The 16821-nt window shown below is 40.4% G+C and overlaps 1 protein-coding gene across 5 annotated transcripts; it reads right to left on the minus strand.

Annotated features, from left to right (window-relative positions):
• Nucleotides 1-582: 582 nt before the first annotated feature.
• Nucleotides 583-5345, minus strand: zfpl1 (zinc finger protein-like 1). 5 transcript variants are annotated; one of them, XM_053441748.1, is made up of 8 exons: nucleotides 5157-5345; nucleotides 3668-3775; nucleotides 3463-3574; nucleotides 3138-3331; nucleotides 2880-2958; nucleotides 2178-2369; nucleotides 1936-2059; nucleotides 583-1843 (listed from the first exon to the last, which is right to left on the minus strand). In XM_053441748.1, exons 2-8 carry the CDS (start codon nucleotides 3767-3769, stop codon nucleotides 1657-1659), a joined length of 990 nt encoding a protein of 329 aa, XP_053297723.1. In that variant the 5' UTR covers nucleotides 3770-3775; nucleotides 5157-5345; the 3' UTR covers nucleotides 583-1656. The 5 variants fall into 5 exon arrangements, with proteins under 5 accessions (XP_053297723.1, XP_053297721.1, XP_053297720.1 ...); XM_053441746.1 differs by having other exon boundaries at nucleotides 5146-5345; XM_053441745.1 differs by having other exon boundaries at nucleotides 3668-3784; nucleotides 5163-5344.
• Nucleotides 5346-16821: the final 11476 nt, after the last annotated feature.

Raw genomic sequence — 16821 nt, forward strand, 5'->3', positions numbered from 1 at the left:
AACATTAGAAATATAAAGTGTGTGTTGTCACTGGCCCTGGGCTCTGTCCAGTCAGCGACTTCACTGACTTTCACAGGACATTGCTGAGGAGGTCCTGAGCCAGTCACACCACTAGGGGGAGTGATATACTAAGTATTTGTGGTGCAAGGTCGATAATTAACATGGTTTTATCTACAGGCAGGTCAGAGTGGTACTTCTCATTCTGAGCAAAAGTTCAGTGTTCTGCTCAAGGCTGAAGCATCTAATAACCCCCTTCTCCTTATGGTGAAAAAAGAAAAAGACACAAGATCGTTTTCTTTTTTCTATTCTTCTTTACCACACATATCTGGGATATGGCAATGTGACATTATGGAGAAAAAATATTTTTAATTACAAAATTTTTTACTGCAATAAAACGTGCCATTTCATTATACAAACTAGAACTAAACAACAAATTTGTAATTTGTATCTGGTCCAAACATATCTCTGTTGGTCAAGTTAACACAGAGACTGAGGCATTTACAGTATCAGGTCATAAACACACACAAACCCTGGGACTCTATGTGAGCTTGTATTTACTGCAGGTGAAATAAGGTGCAAACATGATCTTCAAAAGTAAACTTTTATTACTGGAGTCAGAGAAATATGTAGTCTCTCCATAGAGAATCGCTATTAGAGAGCATAAGTGAGTAGTTAATTGCCGTTATCGTGCAATTTTTTTGTGTTATTTTCATTTACAAATCCTTCTTTGACAAATTAACAATTTACTATGGTGGTATCCATATGTCACAATATGTTGCTAAAAACTGGGGAGAGGAAGAACAGATGTTTGAGCTACTGCAGTCAAATATGGAATAGCAATAATATATTTGTTTTATAACTTAATATTATTCATCATCGTAGAAATTGAAATAATACAACTTCCTGCACTCTTGATTTTGCATGTGCACAGCAGAAGATGATTCATAAAGTGTGAAAAATATTAACATACTGAAGTTCTGTAATATTCCCCTTTAATAGACGGTCAAAAACACATCAGGGAAATGTACATGTATGGCAAGTCTAAAAGCAATGCACCCAATTTCAGAAATAAAGCAGACACCCATAAATAGTTATGTTAATCATGTGAGGGGGTATTTGATTCCTGTTCTGACCTCTTCTGTATGGCTACTCAATTCAAATCCACATGTGGAATCAGTGTGTAACCCTGTGAACGTTACTTAACGTTTCATAACTGAATATATACATTTTGACATTTTCAACCAGCAAAGGATGTTCTCTCAACATCAACAGCGTTTTAATTCGTTTCTAATGAACTTAAAATGTGACCTTAAAAAAGGTCAGTGACGAATGTTAGTAATTATAAATACTCTTTGTCAACAGATAATCGAAGCAACTTACTGGACCCTTTATCTACTGTTCACGGTTTCAGGCCTTGGTCCAACATTAAACTTTCAGGTTGCTTTGCTGGGATCACAGAGCACCTCCTGAATGATGTGACATATTTTCATGGTCAGAAGGGCTAATGCAAATGAATGGATCCAGTAATTCCATTTTGAAGAGACGCAGCATCTCTTTTCCACTCAAGTTGGGTAAACAGCTCCCTCTACTGGCATAACCGTGTATTGAAAGTCCCAAGGTAACACAGAAGCAAGAGAAGGAAACGATGGCTCTTATTCAGTTTTTCCCAACTCGAATGTTGGGGTTTTGAAGAGGATCTAAATTTGGGTCTGAGCCGGCCGAGGCACGTCCGAGTTTAGCCATGATGATTATCAACGTAAAAAATCCAAGAACTCCAACCAGAATGAGCATGAAGACCCGCTGCCTCCAGGAAAGAGATGTCCGCTTTCCACCGGTGCGGTTCCTGAAAAGATTCATACATGTTAAACTTGAGATCACAAAACCATGGCATAAAACTTTATTCCAAGTGTCACAGCAGCAACTCGTAGAACTTACTTGAGAATTTGAGCAAACCAACTTAACGTTGGTCTTCTCCGGTATTTGTCGTCGTCAAAGTCAATCTGTGTGACAGAGCTTTGGCCGACGTCTCGAGTATCGTAGAGCTTTCTTGGGGATGATGCTGTAGAATATAACAACAAACAGAAAAACGACTCGTTTTTTTGTGTTGCCTACGTTTTAGGCAACACAAGGGAATGCAGGGCTGCAGAGAGGACCCAGATGGGTTTTCAATGGTTTACCTGAGTGTAATGTTACAGTGTCACAGGAGTTGGCAGAAGCAAAGTTCATCACAGACTGCTCCTGCAAATTTGGATCCCCATTTTTACGAGGACCCCCAAGATCTTCCTGTGCTGGAGCTGAGACTGGGTTTGGTGGTGGACTGACGCTGGTGTTGAAAGAATGGCTTGGGTATATGCTACTTTGCTCTTGTGCTGTCGAGACAGAAAAATACATAATTTAATTATTTGATCATATTGCCCAATATGTACAAATGTTGACTTTCACCATTAACTAAACCTCAAAAGTGCAATATGTAACATAAGCCACTAGGAGTCTTTCTATTAAAACAGTAACAAAAGAGCTAGCTTGATGATGTTGTGTAGCAGCGTGGGATCATGGGAGATGATGATGTTGAAAATCTACCTGATGCAACTCGGGTGTAAATCAAGTTGATGGAGGTAATGTGTTAAAGATTTATTCATGCAACAAAGCAGAAGCCAATATAAAGAGTGGAAGGAGAAAAACAGCTTATTGTAAATCTTGATTTAAATATGGTTTGAAAGATTTTAGATGATGCAATTTGTTTAATAGTTTTAAGACATTTGAATGAAGAATTGTATCATATTGTATGTTTCAATACCATTTGACATATATTGACTAAAAATAGTCTGAAAAATTAAGCATGTGTTGAAATTCTCTGGAAAAAAAACATTATGTCTTACCATCAAACGTTGACCAGTCAGTATAATCAGTGACATCATTTGCTGTGGGCTCCTCAAGTGCCTCAATGGGGTCTTCAATCTGTCAGTCAGAGATCGCCTTTGATTAATGTTTGAACATTACATCTTTAAAATATGCATTTTAAATACAGCCGGAGGGTTCACACAATTCTGGGTGTCTTATATTCTTTTCTTTTGTTTTCAGAAAGACTGTCTAATGGTTGTGAGAGCAGAAAGGATTTAACAGGAACAGGCCCTTACCAGCGGCAGCCCTAAACCAGCTCTAGCCCAGTTAACAGAGGACAGCTGTTCTTTCAGCACATCGGCAATTGGGCTGGCCAGGTTAGAGGGGGGAAACACTGGACCCTGACAGGTGGGACACTGGTACCCTGCTGGAGCCGTGTGGAGTGGCAGTCGAGATGCCAAGTTATTAAGACAGGACCAGTGGAACACATCTGTGGATGGCAAAAACAATTTACTTGAAATCCAAACAGGGAAGGGATGGCTTTTTTTCTTTTCTCCATGTGATTTGTTTGACCAATGCATCTCCATGAATTTAATAGAAATAGAAAATGTAGAATCTTACCATAGCAGATCAGTCTGACTGTGTCTTGTGCATTCAGCAGAGTATTACACAGAGCACAGTTAGGGTTGTAGTCGCTGTCCTGGAGCCATTGCAGATATGACTGCACGATACACTGAAGGGCAGGGGATGGATATGCAGAATTTTAATGTGAGCACAATATATTTTGCAGAAATACACGTAGTGTGATACGTATTAATCCACTGACCTTGTTGTGGTTGGAGACGAGGCAATGCTCACACACATTGACACGATGCTCGAAGCAGAATAAATTGGTCACCTTTCTCTTTGGGCACTTGCAGAGACCCATAGCCACCTGTGCTGTTTTGATGACAACAAACAGTCCAGCAGGTTTGTCAAAGATGCATATACAACAACACTATCAGTTCTCATTGTTCCATAATCTAGAAGTTGCCCAGCTGTCTAGTGTGAACAGGGTCAGAAGTGCGAGGTATGTCTTCATTACTAGTATAAAGTATTAAAATGTAAAGGTTTACATTGTATCAACGTATCCTGCGGTAAATTTTATCTTGCAGACCTAAAAGAGGCGAATGGCTCTTTGTTTTTTCTTGACAGGTTTCCTGTTGGTATATTTCTGCTTGTGACCACTTCAGGTGCAAATTCATCATTGACTCATTTAGATAAAGAAACTTGCTTTGAAAGTTATAATTTTTTTTTGTTGCTTTAGTCAAATACAGACGTAACTGTCTAAAGACTTTATTCTTTTGCAAATTTCCAATAGATTTTTCCAAAGAATCTGGACATACGACAATTAATATAAATACTGTGGAGGAGGATTGTGAACATATTCTCACAAACTGACATGTTGGTATTTCCAGGGATTTTTGTAATAATAATAATAAATTATAAAACATACATACTACATTATATATTACGATTGATTAAATATTAAGGTCTATTACATTTCCCAGTCAGCAAGCAATAATGAAATGAACGCTCCAATTAAACTGTTGAACTCTCTGCATGTCAAGTTCAGCAACAACCATGACAGAGAAACCTGAAATGGCTACATTCTAATATGTACGACACACTACAATAACAAATAAGGACAGAATAGGACAGCACACAAGATGAGAAGTCTAATCAAAACAAACTCATATGTAAAACAACAGGAACAACAGTGTAGTCCCTTATCATACAAAAGAAAAAGGCCAACATAAGCCAATCCAAATGTTAATAAGTGACGTTTTCTGAGATTTCTGTTCAGGCATAGTGACATTAAGATAAACATACTCTCCTAGTTGTCATGTCACCAGCATTCAAATTCGTATGAGTATGATTATATAATGCCTCAGAGTTGCTGTTTTCACAATCAAATCCTCGTCATGTTATGGATATAGACAGGTTGTCATGAAACCATTTGATTCAATCATTGATTGTTTATCAGTAGCATTCAGCTCTTAGAGCAGCTCACACTGATTGCTGACGTGATTTGTATTCCTGTACCTGCACTAGTTAGCCCAAACAAACACAAGCTGACTTCATGTTGCACCACAAACTAAAAACACGTCTTGTTAGCTCCAACACCAGCTCCTTCCTGCCAGCGTTCACCTGAACTAGCATTAGCTGCTTGCTAAGCTGGAAGTTATCAGGTGAGGCGACGTTAGCGGGCTAACCGAGCTAGCAGCAGGAGTTGAGGAAGTGTCCGCTCAGGTGATAACTTACTTGGTGTTTACCTGTCACACAGACTTTAATCACGTCCCGGTCTGTTCAGACTTCGAGTGGCTATCATTTACGCTTCCTGCTCGGATCCTCACGGGAGGCGGATACACAAGCTGTCATCGGTAAAGTAGCAGCAGCAGCTAGCTGGTTCCTCCCTCTCTGTTTATGTGCCACGTCTCTTCCGCTTCGTGTCTCTATGTTGTGAAACCGAGTTCCGCACACCGCCACCTGCTGACCGGAGTGTGTAACGTTCTTCTTCTTTCTGTTATATAAAGTGCCCTCGGTGGTTGACAAACAGGCTTATAGCTGCAACACCGCCCTCCACTGGACTGGAGCATGGAACTTATACATTATTTGAGCTCGTTTTGCTGACGTATCTCCCAAGGTAAATTTGTGCTTTCCGTCATTTAGTGCTGATATTAATTCACTTATTTCTTCACCATGCCTGTCGCAATTTAGAGGTAATTCTGCCCGGTTACCAATTATGATCATACAGATCAAGAATATAGTCTCCTTCAAAAGGTCACTAAAATAAAACTAAATAATTCAGCTTTGTAGTGGTTGCCTTGTTGTTATTTTTGTGTATTATTATTATTGTAGAATTAAAAGTAAAAAACTTGTGTGTGTCCAATTCAGTTTTTAGGGTGCAGCTAATGGGGATCCTAATAAACATACATATAGTGTTTCATAGTTTCCTGTTTATTACAATTGGTGCATATTCAAATCATATGTCTTCTAGGTCCTTATTTTTCGGAGGACTACAACCATCTCTTTGTCTGGGTTCCTGCCTGACATTCCATTTACGGCCTCATGTTTGTAAAACTTCTAATAATATTTCCCTGTGTTCTTGTACATATGATGCTTTACAAAACAGCTCTTGTATGTAAGTGAATGTTCAAATGATTGTTTGGCATAATGCCAACATGCCGACCTTCTCATCTCCTTCATCCTATAGGAAGATAAAAGAAGGAAGTCCATATATGTACTGTCTCCATTGTGACAATTTGGATTTAGTGTTTGAAAGTGGTGACAAGCTCTCAGTGGATATTATGACACATTGGTTCATATGATTGTCAATGGGGCTTCATTTAAGCATTTTGCATTCCATATACACCCACTGTGTAGGGTGTGATCTGCTCTGTCCCTGCGGATTAACCCGTACACTGACACAAGCTTGACCCTCCTAATTCGTGGAGGCATTTTGAAACCTTTTCAATCTGCTTTGCTGATACGGGTAATATTGTAAATGCTACACTACACATGTAGAGACTCTGCTTAATGCGATGTTCTATATCAGCAGCCATTTACAGTAGCTGCTGTAATGAGTGTTCATGCAGCCTCCTTTTTATATTCTGCACAACAGGCTGTAATTAGTTTGTATTCCGTCTATATAAGTAAGTTAAGAGAGTGACATCTAAGGGCAAATGTTGAGCTGTTATGATGTATGATTTTGTAAAACAGACTTTGTATCTGCTCATTATCTTCACGGTGCTGTTTTGTATTCCTTATCTTCTCTCATTACCTGAATAAACATGTTACTTCACACTGCAGAAGATTCTCTCCTTTATGTCAAGCTTAGAACAGCTGCCACAATGTTATCCTGAAGCCTGTAACAGCAGAATGAGGAAGTAAAAGAACAAATAAGTAGTAAAGATAAATAGCCACTGCATAATTTAGTAGCATCTGCAATATGTAGGGTTAAGAAAACGATATATATGTATATATGTATAGTCCTACATTTTTATGAGATTTTTCTGTACGCTTGTGCAGTCATGTTGATTTGTAGTGGAGAGGCATCAAAGGGATACAAATGACAAGTGTAACACAATCACATTTCTTTCCATAAAAAAACAGCAGCAGAAATCTCCATGTTCTGCTGGGCTCCTGCCTTTTCGTGTCAGATTGCAGTTAACGTGTTTACTCAGCAGATGGTGCACAAACCGACAGCCAAGAGCTATGAGCTTTTACCAAGAACACAAAGAGTGCACACTCTAAACACTGTACATGCATAGGAAGATGTTTACCTTTCAATAGCGTAAAAGAGCACAAAATGGGGTCAGATTATAGATCTTCTATCTGGATCCTGCGTGGATCCTTTAAATAGATATCAATGAATGTAGAAATCAATGACCCAAGGCATTTGTGTGCCTGCAGCGACTTCATTAGAACCAGTAAAAGACAAAGGAGCACAGATGCTATGAAGGAGCAAGTGTAGTTTTTAAATTGCTCATAATTAGCAGATCCCCGAGATGGTTTGATTGCAGCAAAATGTGAGTCTTCATTTGATCTAATGGTGTTGTCTTAATGAGCACCATTTGACTCTGGGCTCGAGGAGAGAGTCTGCCGAATGTCATAAATGTAAATGGGAGAAGAAGACAGAATAAGGGACGCTGGGAAATGACTGTCATAAAAACCTTCCCATCCTTGACAGACATCTACATAGTTAGAGTCATTCAGAGCAGTTGATTTACAGAGTTGGGACCTCACATGGCAGCCATGATAGCTCCCGGTCCAGCCCTGCGGACAAGCATTTGTCTTTAAACGTATATTAATGACATCAGCGTGTGCGGGGAATCTCTCTGCATGAATAACAACGACGGTTTGTCTTTACAGTATATGCATGTCTGCGAGTGTGTGTAAATGGCCATGAATGTATTGGAGAACGAGGGTACAATTTTTTTTCCCTTCACACCTCACTGCCCATGCGAATTGCCTGTGGAGGGAAGTGAGTGAATCAAAAATGAAAAAGAGGAAGAAGAAGAAGCGCCCACAGTCCGAGTGCAAAGGAAGGAAGCGGAGATGTGCTGCACATCTTCAAGGCTTTATGCATAGAAATTAGAAAATAAAACAGTCTAATGCAACTGAGTGTAAAATCCATCCTCGATTTAACATCCACCCTTGTTATAAAAGATTTGTGTGAATAGGCAGTTTCTAAATGCTTAAATAAGTGTAAATACATGTGGGATCACCTCACCCCCAGTGGCATATTGTTTAATTTGTTTGAGTTAGAAATATGAATGTGAGACTAAATGGCTTTGTGCAAATGAGCTTGATCTGGTAGCGTCCTCGGCTGTGACCAGGGACACATACAGCATAAATCACAGGCTGAGCGTAAGGACACAGGGAAAGGGCATTTGAAAAGCACTGGTGCGATCAGATGGAAGGGAAATCTAGAGACAAATGACAGAGGCGCTGGAGGACAAACCAGCCCTGGAGCCGAGGCAGCTGGGTCTAAAACACCGACGGGAGAGGCTGTCGGGTTGCGCGGGAGCTCACTGATTGATTGAGTCTGGCAACTATTGATCAGCTATCAGCTCTATCTGTGAGGGAAAGTGTTAAGATTCAGACGTGGCTTGTTTAATGTATTAGTTCCCTGATGGGAGGGGTTACGGGACCGGGCCCTCAATCAGAGGGCTGCTGGAAATCAAGAGAGTCTGTTTTGGTCATTTCTTACATGAGTGCTGACATTTGGATGTGATTGAGCTCTGTCACGCTGGAGATCTGCATCCTCTCACCATCCATGAGTCCCATCAAGCTTTGGCGCGGTGTTATGGACTCATTCTGTACATGTCATGTCTAGAAATCTCACATTTTCAAGTCTTGCAACTTCACAATTATTTTCACACCCTCCTCTGCCCGACTCTTACACACAGATGCACCATGTTCTACTGTACAAATTACGTCTCGGGGCTCCAAGTGTAAATGATCGAGTAGATGAAAAAACATTTTATTTAAAACAGACATGATATATCACTACACTGTGACATAGGGTTATTCAATCGAGGTTTCAGTTAATTGTTAAATGTTACAACAGTGAGCTTGTAAGAGTCATTGGCTGCACCTGCATTAATTTACATGCAGGTACAGAGCAATAACAAGAATGGCTCTTAGTAGAATGAACCTCCACCAATGAAACCACATTCAGATCCAGATTTGAATTGGTTGTAAATATGCCTGATTTTATTTCATCCATCGCTCCACTATTCAGTGCGGGGAGAGCCAATGCCTTTTTTCTTATACTTTAATTAAATAGGAATCACTGTCACCATCATCATTGATCATTATCACTATGATCTATCATTCATTTGAAATTTCAAAGCTTGGATTTAAAGTTGTGCGCAGCTATTTATAAAAAAAATAGAGAACATGGCTATTGTTGGGTGAACACGTATATTGTGAATTGAATTGAGTTGAAAGCGTTTTGTGTGAATGCACTGAAAATAAACCATTAATTGTTTTATTTACATCGAGTCCTGTTGTGATAATTATGTGTTATGAACAAAAGAAAACAATAGGCTGCCATCTGCAAGAGGAAAAGAGAAAATAGAACGGGTGAAACATTTATATGGTAGCAATGTCTGTTCCATAATCATCTTGAGCACCTGACACAATCTCACACTCCTCTGGGTGTCCCACATGACTCTGTTTACCCCATTTTACACAGAGGTTGTGCTATGAAATGCACTTCTGCATTTATTTGTAGGTGTTTTGTTGTTACTCTTAATAAGTGAAAATGAAGCTAAATCCAATACACAGTCGTCAAATAATTTGGAATATAATTACCCTGTGGATACTGTTACTTTATCAGGACGGTGGCTCCGAGGCAAATCCATCAGGCTTTGCTCTGAAAGAAATTGGATTGACTGATTGATTCATGTATGTCAAGTGAAGGGCAAAGAGAGGGACACAAAGAAACCACAGAGAGTGAGAGCAGGTCAGGGGAGGGGAGACGCAGATGTATGGATGAAGCATGGCCCCCTGATGGGGGGCGAAGTGTATCGAATCAGACAGAGACAAATGGAGTGTGAGAGACAGAGAGAAAGAAATTCAGACATATGCCTGCTGACCTCAACCCTTTTTTGCCCATCTAATCGATACAGGGAAATGCATGTATGTGTGTGGTGTGTGTATGTGCTGGGGAGGTTCTGTCTGTGTTGCTCCCAATAAAGAGCAGAAACACACTGACATTACCTCAGCCCTGTCTGACTCCTCCCTGGCCTCCCAACCTTTGCATATGACTCTATTTAATTTGGGACCCAGTAATCTCATAACAGACAGAGAAGCCTGCAGCACTTAGACCATCCTGGTCGCTGAGCTTGGGGAGGAAAGTGGGAAATAAAACGTAAAACATCACTGCTGCCCAAACGATAATGCTTCCTCAGGTCATGCACATAAAATGTGCATATAAAGTGCACTTGTGCAAATGTTCATCATTTAAAAAATATAGTTGCATTGTCTTACAAAACAATTAATCACTCAATAAAAATGAATGGCTGGTTATACAGTTTAGGTTATTTTTGTCTGAGTGCCAGACTCCCTCACCCACCCACTGACTCATATACAAACAGACTCACTGGCTGATAGAGAAAAGGAAATCATTTCTTAGACAGATGCCTGTTATATCCTGTGTTTTACCGCAGTGCATTTACGCAGGAGAGAATTCTTCAAACTTTCTATTAATCCTGAAATGTGTTGTATCCCACACAAGATTCACCCCTATCGCTTGACATCATTCAAATCCAAAAATGCATAACGATCACAGAGGAGAGCAAGAGAAATGAGACTCTGTCCTTTGTGTGAGATCAAGACAGGTCACAACACAACAGCAGCCAGCATCGGACTACGCAGGACCTGCTGTTCACAGTAGAGCGCCATCTGTGAAGAAAGACAGAGTACAGGCATGGATTAAATGTTCCAGCTCCAATAGAGTGAAGGCGAAAGAGCCATGTAAACATAAATACATTCATACATAAGATGTTGAATATCCCTTGTACGTTTGAAGGTCTTATGTACAACTTAGTTTACCAACTGCCAGTAGATGTTAGCAGGTGTTAGTGGCCACCAGCGGATGTTAGGGACATAGCTGTGCACCTTAGCGTCATTAAGTGTTTTTACCTTAGTAATATGAAAGCACAGTAGATCAGACATCATTACCTCTTTGCCTTTTTAAACTAAACACTTTCCCTTTTGGAGCATAGGACAAGATGGAGAATATCGCTTGTACGTTCTACCACACTAATTAATGCCTACCACCAGTTGATGTTATAGGATGTTAGTGACCACCAGCGGATGTTAGGGACATGTACCTTAGAGTCATCATTTGCTTCAGCCTTTTAATCACGACACACTCTTCTAAGGCTGGCCCACCACATGGTCATCAGACCTGGGTGCATGTCCCTAACGTCTTGAGCCCAGTTGGGATCTTTCCTACTGATCCAGAGCCATTGGCTGCAGTGTTCTGGAGTGTGTGATGTTTCTTTAATGGTCTGGTGTAGGGCTTGTCCATGGATCCCCAGATCTCTGAGAAACCTGATGGTGGATGTTGCAAAGAAACCCCTGCAGCCAACCTCCACAGGGAAAACATTTCCCAGTCTCGGGTTTGCTCCAACTGCCCACTCCTGGTCAATGGAGGAGGCCCTCTCTGTCCCTGTTCCCCCTCACGGACAAAAGTGGTCCTTTGAGCTGTGTTTGATGTTTTGAATAGTGGGAAGGATGGATCTTCGTTTAGCCACTGCTGTAGGTTTTTGGGTGAGGGCAGGACGTCATATATTAAGAAGCTGATCCTGCTTGCTTCCATTCCCTGCAGGTCCTTCCAGCTGATTTTTCTTTTTTCTATGCTTTCCCATTTCATCCACTGCCCCTGCCTGGCTTCAGTGACAGCCTTCGCACATCTTGCTGCCTCTTCCTGATGCTTGATCAAGAGATCTGATCTCTTACCTTTGCTTATTGAGATGCTTCTTGATTTAGATGTATTGATCCTGATCAATATACAATCCTTACTGATCCCATCTGATTTTTTCTTCAAGCTCCCCTAGCAACCGTCTGGTGCATGGTGATGTTGTGGTCAGCGCTGTCATGTCGTCCATGAGCCCCTACTTTTGTCGCTCACCACATACTACCCATTTTGAATGGTGAACACTAGTGGGGAGATAGTGCAGCCAGCCATGATGCTTACTTCCAGACACTGCCATATGGTGGTGAAATTTGGTGTCCTACAGCAGAATGGCAGATCTTGTAATGAGCTCTGGTACTTTGCAGAAGTCAGAAGCAGCCCAGAGGACACTATGTGGTACTGACCCAAATGCCTTAGCAAGATCAAGGAAGATGACATGTAGATCTCGCTTCTCACTCTTGGCTGATTGGATTTGGTGCCAGATCACTCTAGTGTGTTCTAAACATCCAGAGAACCCTGGACTTCAAGCTTTTTGGAGCGTTGTATCCACGAGCTTGTTCTTTACCAGATAGCTTGTCAGGCATCGGCTATGACGATTGCAAGAACTTGAAGGTTTCTTTAAAGAAACAAGTTCTTGCTCATTCTTTTCTTTTCTTTTCTGAGCTGTTATAGGCGCTCTGCTCGCCTTTACCCTTTGATACACAACATGGGTCAAAAGTGACTCCTACTGTGTGTGTCATTTTGTTTGTAAACTTGATGTAGAAATACAAAATGTATGTTTGTTCTTAAAGTAAAAAAGTTAAAAGGAAAAAAAGGATTTGTTGTACTCAAAAAACAAATATTTAATGAATATTTACAATATTAAATGATGAAATAAATTGATTTCAAAGGTAAAGCAAAAAAAACACTCAGCCATGCATGCAATAAGATAGGAATATTAATACTGTACATTTTTTACCCATGTGCATAAGGGGTTTGCATAGCTTGTGTATCAGAGGGTTAAGGTTGTCAGTCGGCTCTTGATGTTCTCCTGTAGTATATTAATTCCCCCCTTCTGCTCTTCTGGGGCTTTTATCCACGGCTTTTTAAGCTGCCTCCTCTCCTGTAGCGATGGTTTTATTACCAGCTGCCTTCTGAATACATTTTGTTACAATTTGTTCTGTCTCTCCTTAACATTGAGAGAAAGGGTGTGTATGCATTAATATATTAGACATGTACAGGGGTTGGTATAAATGAGGGGTGTATGTTATTTCAGTCACTGTATGATAACAAATAGGGCTAGACATCCATAACTACCAACTGTTTTTATTAAGACAGACAGGGGCCAACCTTTTCAATGAGTCATAACTAGCCAGAGAGGTCTTATTGTGCTGTTGTTGTGTTCATTGACTCACCCTCTTCACCTGTGTCCTTGATAAAACAAAATTCTCACTCAGGTTTGAAGTTCACTGTTTGAGCTTTGACCTTCACCAGAATTGTTACTTATGAGTGAAGATGAGGGGTAGAACCTATTGATCCACGGTAATCACACTGATCCAGCTTGGTGTTTCCATACGGCGCGGGGGCAAGAGCATGGCTTCGCTGGCTGTGATCTGTAAAAACTACGGTTTGATATCATGTCCAGTGGCTGTTTGTACGTGAGCCATCTGTGACTCGCTGCACCCAGTGGCCCTGCTAGGCCCGGTGTAACCAAGCTTAAATTGCACTTGATCATTCAATGTCAAAGCAAAGTAAAAACAGCAGAGGCCTCGGTCGTACTGAATCCCTGCTCATTGGTTTACATACTGTGTGTCCCATCACCTCCTGCTTGGGAAGCGTAAACAGTAAAGGATGGAAGCTAAAGCCAGGAAGGTACAGTTGTTTTTAGTGCAGTCGATGAATGATTTGATCAGTGGAATGGATATGTTCAGTCAGAGCTGAGGGAGATGAACCATTAAAAGTTATGTGCCAGTATCAGCTACCTGGGAGGAGTCTGATAAGAATGGTTTAGTCCAAAATATCAGAACACCACTTAAATCTCCCATGAATAAAAGGGAACACTCGGATGGATGTAAAATATCTCATGATATATAGTCACTGCAAATCTGTCATCATCTTAAAGACAAAATTGTGAAAAGATCGACCTACGTTTGAGATTACACCAAATTCCAAGAACAGGCCAGAGGCTAATGCGATTTTATATGTCTTGAAATGTAAACTAATTTCCGAAATTGGAGACACTTTTAGAAAACCATTAGAGACCGAACCAGTGATGAGAGATGTTGTTTCCTGCGGGAGCTGATGTGGAAAGCTTACAGATTGTTCTCCATTTTATGAGGCTATTACTCTTTTTGCTGCCTGATAAATGCCAACTGCCAACATTTTTAGCAGACACTCCTTTCATTGTTAAGTCTGTGTGCCCAGTTAGTTTGTTCCTTCCTTTGCATAAATGAGACAACCATGGTTTGAATTATATGTTAGCGTATAAACGTGTGACACATTGTGAATATAACGAGACAGGTGTATGAGAAGAAAGGCGTCTACATCTGGGTGTATAATGAGGAGGTAGAGAGGTTATAACACCTGGGCTGACATGTAAATGTCTATCAGAAGGATGACACCACCCACTAGAAGGCAACAGTGATGAAAATCAATGGTTCTTCTTCACTCGTGTGCTGTCAGAATGTTCTTTTCAATAAGTAATGAACAAAAACAACAGGAAGCAACCTCGATGGTACAATACATTCACTGCACCCTAACAGAATGCTAATCAGACAGCAATGCAATGCTAACAAAAGAGCATGTTGCTATATTAGGCTCATAAACTGAATAACAGATACATCATTAAACAAGGGAAAGAAGAGTCCACAGCTATGCCAGCACCTCTGCTGAACCACTGCAGAGCTTTGGGGAAAAATTCCACCATCAATCTTATAATTCCAGAATTCCCTTTCTAACCGTGGCTCATATATCTTGAGAACAGTCCATCTTATTGACTTCACACTTGGCCAGTGTATTAAGGCCCCAATGAAGTGCAGTGTTGAATTTGGTGCAATTTCGACTCAAGATACCTTCAATATGAACAAAATCTGAATAAACAGGCAACCGGTAGCAGTGGTGGCTGGGACTTGTCAATGTAAGTGACGTTGTCGATCACAAAAGGATGTTCATGACCAAGGGATGTGTTCAAGACAACAACAACAATTCTCTAAAGGCCAATCCTACTCTTCAGACCATTTACGAAGGTTCTGTGTTCAGACTGGCACTAAGGATCCTTAATGACCCGTCACTTATTCTGTTCTCTGAATTTGACGGGTAACCTTCAGGCAGACCTTACAGAGCCTATAAGTGTAAGACCAATCGCTTCAAGCTCTCATTCATCGCAACGTCCATCACACTACTCAATAAGGAAAGATTTTGATTCGGCCATGTATCTAAAAAACCTTTGCACTATGTCGGCGCATTTTACACTCTGGGTCTTAGGTTTTAATGCCAGTTTGGTTTTTTCATTCTCCATGTGTTATATTCTTTTAGTGTTTACTGTTTTGTGTGTTTTTAGGGCAGGTGCAATATTCAATTCACTTTTATTCTGCATTATTATTCTGGGTCTTACAAGATATGTCCTTGTTAACTGTTTTTTGTGGTTCGTTACACAATGTGCTGTTCTTCAGCTGCTGTAGCACTTTGGCCTAAGAACAATCTCCCCATGGGGACAATAACGTATATTTGATTTGATTCGATTTGATCCAGTTTGGGGTTCTGTGTATTGAGTCGAATAAACGGGTGAAGAGTTCTTTGTGCAGTAGTGCTGTTTCAGCTTCAGGGTTCTGTGTTACATGCCCTGGCTCAATTACTGCAGATTATTGCAGTTTCACAATGAAAGCTGTAACCAATGAGAATGAATGTAAAGCATGGGCAGGTGTATGCATTGCCGATTGATACAATTGCTAGCTTGTAAGCATGCTAACAGTAGCTCCTTAGCAGTAAGCATAAGTACAGCTATCCAAATGTCATTAGTATTTATTTCATTATCTCCACAAAGGAGGTAATGTTATTGTACTTTCTGTTTGGTTGTTGGTTTGTTTGTAAGCAGGGTAACGCAAAAACTACTAAATGGGTCATGGACCAACGAAGAGTCCATTGAATTTTGGCGCAGATGCAGACTGAGTAGTACATTTTAACATTGAGAGAGCGAGAGCCCTTTGCATTTTTTTACCAGGAAATAATTCATGGATCCTGACTCAAGAAAACAAGGCATATTAAGGCGAGTAATATCTATGAGTTACCTGGTGCAGCTTGGGAGGTATAGAGGGTGGGCTTTGATGGAGGTATGTGCTCTACTGGATGACCTTTAGTCTTAATCTAAAGTACTGGTGAGTATAGTGGTTTTGAATTGATGATAAGTAAGAGGACATTGATTACAAATCATTCTGAGAGACACATGAATGATCTATATGTGTTGAATTAAATCTGCGATAAACTATAATCTGAATTTCAAGTCAGTCGGCTAAAAGTTTTTTTAGAACAAAAACATCACGCTAAGGAACCAAGTGTTTACATCCTAATGCTCATTTTCCAAGGTTACATTATGCCTACAAACAAGTCCCCTCAGTTTTACAGATTCTAACAAGGGTCATTACAAAACACACAAAGGAAATTGACCAAAAAGACCAAATGATTTTCTTCTAACAGTCGAAGTCGACAGGCTATTTATGAGGTCTGACGAAAAAAACTAAATCCTGTTGGAAAAAGCTTATCTGAGTACAATTTAAAGTTTCAACCCCAATCAGATGCCAGTTTGGCTGAAGGATAATGTATGTGTAACACTGATGAAGATGTGATGATGACAATGAGGCAGCATAATGCTCCTAGAAACACACACACACACCCTTCCAGCCCCCTGTTTACTTAATATTATAGGCTTTATTAAGTGGTTCCTGTATTTTCTAACCAGAAAAACTGTGACAGTGATACCCCCATGATCTAATTGTAAAATAGCTGAGGTAAACTGGTTTACACAATGTGAT

The sequence above is a fragment of the Pleuronectes platessa genome, chromosome 15 (genome assembly GCF_947347685.1).
Source record: "Pleuronectes platessa chromosome 15, fPlePla1.1, whole genome shotgun sequence".
NCBI lineage: Eukaryota > Metazoa > Chordata > Actinopteri > Pleuronectiformes > Pleuronectidae > Pleuronectes > Pleuronectes platessa.